Source organism: Pagrus major, chromosome 21, assembly GCF_040436345.1.
Source record: "Pagrus major chromosome 21, Pma_NU_1.0".
NCBI classification, from domain to species: domain Eukaryota; kingdom Metazoa; phylum Chordata; class Actinopteri; order Spariformes; family Sparidae; genus Pagrus; species Pagrus major.
The window spans coordinates 10,290,311-10,301,299 of record NC_133235.1 but is presented as its reverse complement, the minus strand read 5'-3'; the positions used below and the strand labels follow the sequence as shown (position 1 = coordinate 10,301,299).

Below are 10,989 nucleotides of genomic sequence, written 5' to 3'. Positions count from 1 at the left end.
GGTCAAAAATAAAGTTTGAGTCAGATCAGGCATCCTGCGAGGCCGCCTCATGTTGATAACTGGGGGCCTCGCAAACACACTACATCAAGACAAGTGAAGATGGCGGATGTGTTGAGTGTTCTCCGTCAGTATAACATCCAGAAAAAAGAAATCGTCGCTAAAGGAGATGAAGTTATATTTGGAGAGTTCTCCTGGCCGAAAAATGTCAAGACCAACTACATAATCTGGGGGTATGTCAGCGGTAAAATGTCTGTAAATCGCTTCAGTAGTAGGCCCGTACCTAAAGCTCAGCGGTGCCTTGTGCTGCTGGTAACGGAGGAAGGCTCGCTATAGCTGCTAAGATGCTAACCTAACTCCTCTCCCGGTTGTTTTACCCTAAACTTTAAGCACTCTGAATTTACTTAAACGTGATACTTGAGTTTTGTGCTCTAGTCCATGAAGCCTATTTGCTAGTTTTAGGCTTTCTCTTTTTTTAAAACTTAAAAGGTATCTATGGTCGGTGTAGCTACAGCTAAACTTGCAGTAGTAATTCGCTGCTAACTCATCAGCGACGTTAGCTAGCGTTGAGTTGTGTTCCCATGGAGTCCAGTGGAAATACTAGTCACTTCAGTTTCTACTGTCATGACTTAAAGCAGCTTTGTTTACAATGCAACAAGCAAACTTTGCTCATGTAAAGCAGAAAATAAAGTTGTACAAGGATTAGCAGATTAGCACACCGGGTAACTGTTGATAGTTCCGTGTTTATGTCATGTCAGAACTTGTGTTTCGTAATAATCAAGTAACTGTACTATATGAGTTGCATATTATACACTTATGTAACTCGGATTCACTTAAATATTCCGCCTGCAGCGGTCTGTGCAGGATAAATCGTATGTTATGGTTGTCAGATAATCTTGTTTTGGAGTGATGGTTATGTTTTTCTATGTTTGTGTTTCTTCCTTCAGTACTGGTAAAGAGGGCCAGCCCAAAGAGTACTATACTTTGGACTCTATCTTGTTCTTGCTCAACAATGTGCATCTCCCGCATCCATCGTATGTGCGAAGAGCTGCAGTAAGTGTCCTGGAATAACTATCAAGCTGCCTAATCCTGACAGTGCCTGTATTTCATTAAAGGTGCACTATGTAGTTTTGGAGAAGAAATATAATCTCAGAATTTTAATGTTTACAGTAGTGATGAGTTAATAACACAAAGGCGGATATATACATTTTTTCCATAAGTGAATAAACCAGCTGTTCTCAGAGATGAATAAAGTCCCCAGACCACTGTTTGAAGCTAGAAAGGTGGCAGGGTCCGCCAAATATAAACAAAGTACAACAGTGTGAAATTGTGTTGTCCTTAAGGTCAGTTTGTTTATTCAGTCATGTAAACAAAGAGCCTTTGTTTTTTTAGTATGTTTAGGCATAACAAATCAGTCAAAGAAGATCTTTCTCTTCCGATTAAAGTGTCTTCCTTAAAACTATATAGTGCACCTTTTTAATTAGTAAAATATTACTTGAGGAGAGTCCCCCTGTTTCAGCCTCTCTTTTTGTCTTGCATGCAAAATTACATCAATCATTTTGGGTAACATGATTTTATGTTGTGTATAGACAGAGAACATCCCTGTTGTCAGACGACCTGATCGAAAGGGCTTGCTGTCATATCTCAATGGCGAAAGTTGTAAGTAGCACTTGGGAAACCTGTGTTGATTGTCTATTGTGTGCAGAATGTCAGGGATTTGTTTGTGTGTCCTCCCTCAATGAATTTAAAAACTGTCCTGATGTCACATAGGCTTTGACTGACATTATACTGTATTGACAGGTTTCATTGATGGAACCATACGAGGAGTAGAGTAGATTTAGTTGTTCTCATTGGTTACTTATAAATGCAGTTTCTTATTTTGTCTTTTCACAGCTACATCAACAAGTATCGACAGAAGTGCACCTATAGAAATAGGTTTGCAAAGGCCAACGCAAGGTAAGTTCACACTATATTTGTTAAATGACGTTTGAATAACTAGTTCTACCTGCGGTAAGAATGTATTGCCTTGTGAGCATGGATCAATCGTTTTTATTGAAAACTCTGGTTACAAGCTAAATTTGTAAATTGCCGCAGTCTACTACTTCTATTGAAGTGGTATTATCTCAGTCAGGAAAGTTGGTTAAAAAAACAAATGGACTTGTGTGCAGTGAATAACACCACTGTTCTGCTTCTGTAGTCAAACGAGCAGCTGATGAGGTATCTTCTGAAGCCAAAAAACCAAGGATTGAGGTAAACTCACACAAAATATCCTGCCAGCAGTTCTTTGGTATAAACACTATACTCGCATGTTGGTCAGTGCCGTTATATCATTTACTTCCTTTTCTACATTCCCCAAGCAGGAACAGCTCTACTATAGTGAACTAATACATATGTGTACAGGCAGCTTGTCCTTATAGCTGTTCATCCACATTCAAATTGAATTAGACCAGAATATTCACAGCAATGCAAAAGATCAGGAGAATTTTATTTAAGATGGCTGTTAAATTTTGATTAAATACAATTTTAAAGGTGCACTATGTAGTTTCAGGGGGGAAAACATACCCAGAAAGTGCATATTTACAATATTAATGAGGTGATAATACAAACTCAGAAATAGTTATTTGGTATTTCCATATAACCAAGCTGTCCTCAAGGGGAATAAGGTACCCAAAACATTAGTTGAAGCTAGAGGAGTAGCTACTTAAAAGGATCCTGCAAATATAAACAGTAAAACAAACAATATGAAATTGACAGTTTGTTAATTCAGTTTATTCAGTCATCAAAATCAATTAGTGAAGATTTTTCTCTTCTCTTAATATATCTTCCCCTTAACTACATAGTGTGCCTTTAATTTAATAAACACGGCTTCAAGAGTTAAACATCCTTTCAATTTGGTTCTACTTCAGAATCACAAAGGCTCCACAGAAATTGCTAAGTGAAACATTTGATTGTCTATTTGAAATTGGTGTGTATATATTAAGCCAGAATTAGGGACATTACAATTAATTGTAATGATTTTTGCATTACAGTTTTCATTTTCACTGAAAAAACTATGGTGATGTGACATTTTTTGCAGTCTGTATGGAACAAAACATGTTCTCTTACATCTGGAGATCAAGATTTGTAGGCCAGGACATCTCTGCACCACTACAGTACTTCATTAATATGCTGTTTTGTCACACATTTTACCTTTATCAACCTCCGACATGGAAAAGTGTAATGGAATGGTCATCCAAGAGCCGCGTAGCCCGAATTAGCCTAAACAACCGTTTGCAGCAAGTGTCCATGTTTGTCCAAGCAGATGCACTTGGACGCTTTTAGATTGGAAGTCAGGAATACCAACTCGGAAATCTAGACCTCAGACTTGCAAATGATTGCAGCATAAATTTAGTGATGAATTAATCCAGTTTGATACAGTTAAAAAAACAAAAAAAACAACAACTTTTAACTGACCGACTCACTCTTGCAACGTTAAATGAACAGTTAAATAGTTCAATGTGGGGTTCCTTATTTGCAACGTATTACATTTTCCCTGTAAAGTTCAAAGAAAAAAATATAAGAAATCATAATTGATTGTTTACATCTCAAGAGTGAGAGTGTAGATGACAGTACTAAACTTTTAGGAGTGCACTGACCTGGTAAATCAAATCATAGGTACAAATACTAGATCCTGTTTTATTCTGTAGTTTGCTAATAGTTTGTACATGTCTTCATTTTAAGGATGAGGAGCGTGTGCGTCTGGATAAGGAGCGTCTGGCTGCCCGTCTGGAGGGCCACAAAGAGGGCATCGTGCAGACTGACCAGATCAGGTATATTGGACTTGGCTGCTGCAACAATTAGTCGATTAATCGATTAATCGATTAAAAGAAAATTAATTGCCATCTGTTTTGTTATTTCAATCATTTTTCACATTCACAAATGTAAAGCAATTGATACATTGTAAATGTAAGGATTTCCTGCTTCTGTTGGTCTTGATGATGAATGAAGAGTGTGTGGGTTTCGGACTGTCAGTTGGACAAAAGAAACAACAACACAATTAATTGTTTAATTTAGTAAAAAAAAAAAAAAACATTAATTGATAAAGAAAGTAATGGTTAACTGCAGCCCTTTACAGAAGCATCAGTATTAATCAATATTAATCTGACACTCATGGACCAGCTCTTCAAAGCAGTGAGCTGTTAAAATGATCAAATGTTGCATCCTCCCTCTTCAGATCGCTGTCTGAGGCCATGTCAGTGGAGAAGATTGCAGCCATCAAAGCCAAGATTATGGCCAAGAAACGTTCCACCATCAAAACAGATCTGGATGACGACATAACCCTGAAGCAGAGAAGCTTCGTGGATGCTGAGGTGGATGTTACCAGAGATATTGTCAGCAGAGAGAGGGTCTGGAGGACCAGGACAACCATTCTCCAGAGCACTGGAAAGGTCAGAGTCCGCTTGAAACCCAAGTTATCCAATCCCAGTGATGTGTCTTTTCAAACAATGTGCTTTGTCTTCACAGCAATCAATTGTGTTTTCCAAAATGTTGGACTGTTCCTTCTAGGGGTCTTATGGTAGACAGAAGTCACGATTTGTTTCATACCACAGTACAGGGGTACTGATTTTGAAGGATGCAGGGGGAGTCTTCCAGCTCCAGCGTTGTGGTTTTTTTGCTAGCTATAATAGGACTGACTTTTGTTTTATTACCAGACAGAACTCGCGCGTGTGAATTTTGTTCAGCATTACTTGCATCAATCTAAATATTGCGTAGTTTGAGCGCAGTGTTGTGCGCCAGGCCGCAAACCAGCCTTATCATACACACCTGTGTCAGATCAGCATATGAATGCCAGGATTTTCTTGTATTGTCATATGCACATTGGCTCAATATGGATTTTGATTTCAAGTCAAGTGGGGATTTTCCAGTGGATCTATTGGCCTGCCGAGTCAAACCTTGCTGTGCTGACTTGCTTTTCCATCACCAGTTTTACCGTGCTGAGTTGAGACGAGCCGCCCCTCAGACGGACCTTTTCCAGAGCTGCGCCAAAGCGTGCTCGCCTGGTCTCCAAGCGGGCAGCATGACGTTCGCAATTGGGGCCAATCCCTGAAGACTCCCCTTCTTCCTTTTTAAACAAGCCTTTGTTGTGATACTCGACTCATGTCTGTGCCGGAGAACTGAGAGAAAGGGTTTTTTAAAAGTGTGTGTTCAGCTCACAGTAATTTGTAGCTTCTAACTGGATCTCTGTCGTCTCTCTCCTCTGTTCTTGTTTGTACTATCAGACATCTGATGTATTTGACTGTTTCATCGTGTTCAGTTTTCAGCTGTTTTGGCAGCGGCTGTTAGACAAGTTGGGAATGAGACCCAAAAATCAACTCCTCTTACAAGAAGGATGTTTAACTTCTTTACTGTACATACCTGAGTTGGACAACAGCTGTCCTATTTTAACAAATCTGCTGAAGTCTCAGGGACAAAACCGTGGGTGTGGGGAAAACTTCCACCTGGCTCAACTGTAGAAATACCCACAGTGTGTAATGAGGTGAAAATCCTAACCACTAGATGGCAGCAATAGTGTGGTTTCCATTCACTGGTATACATTCTCAAAATAAGAGTTTTTACTGGGGTATCTGAAGGACTTTAACATGCTCTAGTCAATGCCGTTATAGTGTTGATCGGCTGTATGCTTAGATAAATACTTTGGCAGAATTTAAATCACTTCCAAAATCTGATTTCCATACAAAAGTAGTTACAGTTTTGGCCTTTTCTCACAACCAAAAAGTGTTACCTGACAACTGAGCAAGGGGCCACTTTTATTTTCATTCTCACAAACATTCCAGCTTTGTTGTCTTCTGTCCCCCTGCTGTGGTGCATTTGGTTGTCATGAGGCAAACTCATGACAACTCGGTACACAACAGTTTTCAGGCACAGGATGCTGTAAAGGTCACTGGTGTTGCAGGAAGATGCTGTAGTTGGAGACAGATCCCATACAAATAAGGCTGTTGGTAAAGACAAACACTACAGCATCATATCATGCTAAAACTTTTTCAGCGTATTCAGCACACCATCCAGCACATCTTTTGATGTGATTTTAAACAATTCTAATTAGGGACAGTTTTGTATGATTTATTTTTGTATGTGTAGACCATTAGCTGAGAGCCTGAAACCTTAATGTGTTTTACTTATCGTCATTTAACGCATGAACTCATTATATAGTTATCTGTGTTGATCCACTGCAGAACTTCTCCAAGAACATCTTTGCCATCCTTCAGTCAGTGAAAGCAAGAGAAGAGGGGCGAGCACCAGAGCAAAGACCAGCACAGAACACTACTCAGGCGGTAAGAATGACATTCTTTGTGCGTTACTAGCTTATTCAAATTTTCAAGGAAGTTTACATTTGGCCAGACAAGTCAAAATAAAAAGTGTGTCTGTTTGTGTGTGTATAGTTGCTACTTTTTCTTTCACATTACTTTGCTCCAATAAATAAAGTCTAGGATTAATTGGTAGAAGTATGTAGAAAGGGTCAGCAGTTATTTAACTCATTCAAGCCGCAGCAAGTATAGAAATTAATTCTCGGGCTGACTGCACTGTGCTCTGACAAGTGTGTAAAGTAAGCAACTGTTTGTTTCATTTGGTTCCAGGACCCGTCCCTAAGGAACAAGCAACCTGTCCCAACTGCTTACAACAGATACGATCAGGAGCGATTCAAAGGAAAAGAGGGTGAGTTTTACCTGTGATTCTGAAGCTAATTTTGATCTTTGATCTAACAATTAGAAAGGGGAGTGTGTGTTTGTGTGTGTCTGTGTGTGGTATTGTACATCTGCAACTTTTTCCTTAAGTGAGGATAATAAGAAATTAAAGGTGCCAACTTTTATGAATAACATTTTGTCATTATCTTTTATTGCATTTATGCTTTTGAGAAATAACCAGTTTTTTTCTGCCAGTGATCTGCAACATACTGTCTGTTGTTTTCTTAGAAACGGAGGGTTTCAAGATCGATACCATGGGCACCTACCACGGCATGACCCTCAAGTCTGTGACGGTAAGATCAAAGCTCTCCTGTTTGCTGATAGTGTTGAAAGATGACAGGAGCTACACTGCAGGTCGATTTTAGCCTGAGCACATCTGGAAAGACCCATTTATAATTCATATAATTCATGGTATCTGCAGCAGCTAACCAAACCCTCACTGTGACGTATTTTTATGATGTCATATGTGGTTTTGAGGCAGTAAAAACAAAAGTGTGTAACATATGATGTTGGTGATTACTGCCATGTAATGGCTCACAGCATCAGTCAGTTCTCATTCACTTCATCTCTGTTTCTCAGGTAGTTTAATTAGGTCAGTAAAGTAATAATCTCAAAGATGTTCATGTAAATAAATGTGTTAAATCACTATCTATCGCCAAATGAGGTAACACAATGATGATTGAGCCTATGGCCCACTGATGAAAGCCCTTGCATTTGCGGCTATACCAAAGTGTAGATGTACACTGGGTGTCGGTGGCGACTTTCCCGGAAAACATCACAAGCGGCGCACAGTTAGTGATACGTTCATCCAGCAGTGGTTGGTCGTCCAGAGAGAGTAGGTGGAACACTTCATAATGACTGGATTAGCCTAATGTTAGACAATGAATAAGTATGTGCTAGGGTTGGGCCGATGAACGACGCCATCGTCCATTGCCAATGGCTGACAGCGATGGACTACTAATCCCTGACCATCGTAGCATCATGATTTAAAAAGGCTCCCCACCAGAGAGGACAATCAAGTGGTGTGTCCCCTCAGTGTTGCTGTAGGGCAAGAGTTGTTGTTGTTGTTTGTGATATGTGGGGAGAGGAAATGAAAAGAAGTATGTTGCTTCTCAGTGCACTAACATTATGTCTCCATGTCCCGTTTATTATTTTCTTATTAAACCAGCTCAGTTAGGCGAACCCAAGACAATTTGTGGCAGCAGTGTTTCTTTTCCCGCGGGCCGCTGTTTTCTCTCAGTTGTGACGTTCTCATACACACTTTTCTTAGCTTAGCTTCCTTGGCTAGTCGGCCAGCGTTGTTTTATGCATATGAGGCTGAACAAAGCTAAGTTACGGGCATGTGGTGCAGAGACAAGGACATTTTAAAACCTGGCACAGAGATGTTTGTTGGTGGTAACAGGAGGAGAGGAGTTTCCTCTGCAGGGTGAGTCAGTTGGAGATTCATGTCGGAGCAACAATGGGAAACAGTGGCGGCTACAGTGGTGAGCTAATACGCAACTGCTGCCTTAGGACAACACTGAGGGGAAACACTGCCTCAAATTCATAAACAACTATGTCATCGTCCATCATGATGTTTCACTGTAGACATCGTCATATGCCAAATCGGCAGATATCGCCCAACCCTATGTACATAACATTACTTTAATAGCAACAATTTTTTATTCAGTAAATAATAAGGGTTATAATTGCTGTCTCAGAAGACATCATTCCCTTTTTGCTTTCATGTGGTGTTGTTATGGAGCCGTGGCAAAGCTGCCAACTGCCAGCTGCCAACTGACTGACGTCAGAAGTGGAAGCAGAGAGGTCCAAAAATACACCTGCAATTGCTGCTTCCAGAAATCTTCGAGATTTCCACTTTAAAATGAATTACAGTTTTCAAATGTCAGAAATAAAATACATAATTTATTCCAGTTTAGTTTAACATCTCACAGAGAATCAGCAGAAACCACCAAAAGGAAATCATTAAGAAATTTAAGAGGTGCATCATCTAAAATCATGTCGCATCATATTACTTAGCTGTTTGCCAGTTGGTCTCTAAAACAGCTGGAAAGGGAATTAACATAAGACAGTACAGTACTAAGGTAATAAGGGGAACATTTGCGCTTCATTAAGTCTTAAGATGATTTTTTTTTTTCTCAAATGTTATTTCCAGAAAGACTTTTGGGACTTTTGATGTGCCAAAGTGGCTGGACCCATATTTGTTGTCAGTCTGCAACAATCACTAGTAGATGACTTCATGTGGAAACAAGCTTCTTTTGAAATGACTTTATTGACTATTTGATACATGTGTGGAAATGTTTTATTGGCACTGTACCCTGTCCACTTTGCATACACAGTATAAAACAAATACAGTAGATCTTAATATTATTACAAAAATGTAGCTTTTGCACCACAGTGAAACGCAGCTTATTTTTTTGTAAATATAACTGTATACTTCAACTCTCCAGTGGTTTGACTCAGACATACCAACATTTTGGATCTCTTTTGTACAAAATTGGCAATCATTTCAGAGCACTTAATCAGTTTTTACACAATGGTTCCAGCATTCAGAACATATGCTCTTCTACACACAAACCTCTTTATTATTCTTCCACTGTTTTTTTTGCAACTTAACCCTTTCCTAATTTATCATCATAGAAACATCATTCAAACATGAAAATATTCAGCTCAATTAGGAATGGTGTGCTATTGCTTTTCTCAATCATACTGTTTATGCTCTCTGAAATATTTAACGTTTTCTGAGAAATTTCCCTCATTTTAAAATCATTGAAGGAATGTTCAGAAATCAAACACTTTTACACTTTTCCCAAGCTTCAAACTATCAGCTAGAAACACCATTTAAACTTTATAGATGCTCCACATCTTTCATGCATTGAGGTTCTTATTCAACTTTCAAATCACATTTAAACTTTTCAAAATATTCTTATTTGAAAGAATAAAATTGAAACTTTGTTACAAAAGAAGTCAATCAGAAAACCCTTCAGACCCACTCATCTTCAACCTCTTTCCTCTTTGTTATACATTCATGTGGAAACACCACTCAAACTTTAAAACGTTCACAACAGTATTGGGGACTTTCTTGCCTTAAGTCATGTCATTCATACTGGCAAATTAATCATAACAACAGCTTCTGTGGCAGGTTCCACTGAAGTACGTCTCTTCAGATCACATTTTGCCTTGATCACACACACTCACACACAGACTCCCAGGGTAAAAACAATACCAGCCATGCAGTCTCGACTGGTAATAATGTTCCATCCTCTCATACATTATGAGATTTACACAACTGTTCAGTCCAGTTTTTCATATTGACTCCTTTCCACTTGTCCAACCATTAATACTCCTTCAGCTGATTCTTCTTACAAATTAAAGCCAGCAACGCAGATTAGCTCCCAGCCATTTTTCAGGTATGTAAACAAGATTACTGAACAATATTTCTAACAACTTTAGTAAAAATGGATGTAGAATAGTACAAGGGGAATTTGTTTGTCTTAGGGGGAGGCTGGCTAGATGGAGCACATATTTGCACAGTGGAACTGGCTGGTTTGTGTCCTGGCCCTTTTCTAAATCTATACAATTTAAAAGCCACAACCAAGATGAGTAACTAGTTGAAATTTCTATATTAGCACGATATTATAACATTAAACGAAAAAGCAAAATGTTAATTTAATAGTATAATGTTATTATAATATTAATATATTAATTATATAATGTTAGTTTATTCATTTTAATTTCAGTAAATAGTAAACCATACTACTTGCAGTTCAGTTTGACAATACAGCAGTTTAAGAAATGCACAACTAATATTTAACATTTTTCTAGGTTTTCATTTTTTTTTCTTTTTTAAGGAAAGTGGTCTACGATGACGGTTGGTCTCTAATTTTTTAGGCAAAGTACTAACTTGTCAATAATCATGACCATTCATAAAAACGAGTTCAATATTCAGAAAGTTTTAAATGTCCTAACCCATCCAGGCTGTGATTGGTAAGTTTATGAAGAGTGACATTGACAAAAACATTTACTTTATGAAAAGTTGAACATGTTTCAGCAAAAGGCACCCAATATGGCTAAATAACCAGCTAGCCAAACCCAAATAAATACCGAGTTAAACTTGTTATTCAGTATGGAAACGGATGTATTACTAACATGAACTTTGAAGAAGTCCAGGGTTTTTTTGTTGGAGGAAAATATTAGGTTCTGTTAATTTTGCCCATGATTCCTTCACCACCACTGTGACTTTTTGGTTAGCCCCATTAACCCTCAAATC

The 10,989-nt window shown here is 38.5% G+C and overlaps 1 protein-coding gene across 1 annotated transcript in view; it reads left to right on the top strand.

The window, feature by feature from the left end:
* Positions 1 to 75: 75 nt before the first annotated feature.
* The window catches only part of cdc73 (cell division cycle 73, Paf1/RNA polymerase II complex component, homolog (S. cerevisiae)), a 28,111-nt gene continuing 17,197 nt past the window's right edge, over positions 76 to 10,989 (top strand). Inside the window, exons 1-10 of the mRNA XM_073490831.1 lie at positions 76 to 230; positions 945 to 1,050; positions 1,587 to 1,656; positions 1,891 to 1,953; positions 2,195 to 2,247; positions 3,718 to 3,806; positions 4,211 to 4,424; positions 6,210 to 6,308; positions 6,612 to 6,690; positions 6,948 to 7,012. Of these exons, the coding sequence (XP_073346932.1) occupies positions 100 to 230; positions 945 to 1,050; positions 1,587 to 1,656; positions 1,891 to 1,953; positions 2,195 to 2,247; positions 3,718 to 3,806; positions 4,211 to 4,424; positions 6,210 to 6,308; positions 6,612 to 6,690; positions 6,948 to 7,012 (969 nt within the window). The 5' untranslated portion in view covers positions 76 to 99. The remainder of the gene's footprint in view (positions 231 to 944; positions 1,051 to 1,586; positions 1,657 to 1,890; positions 1,954 to 2,194; positions 2,248 to 3,717; positions 3,807 to 4,210; positions 4,425 to 6,209; positions 6,309 to 6,611; positions 6,691 to 6,947; positions 7,013 to 10,989) is intronic.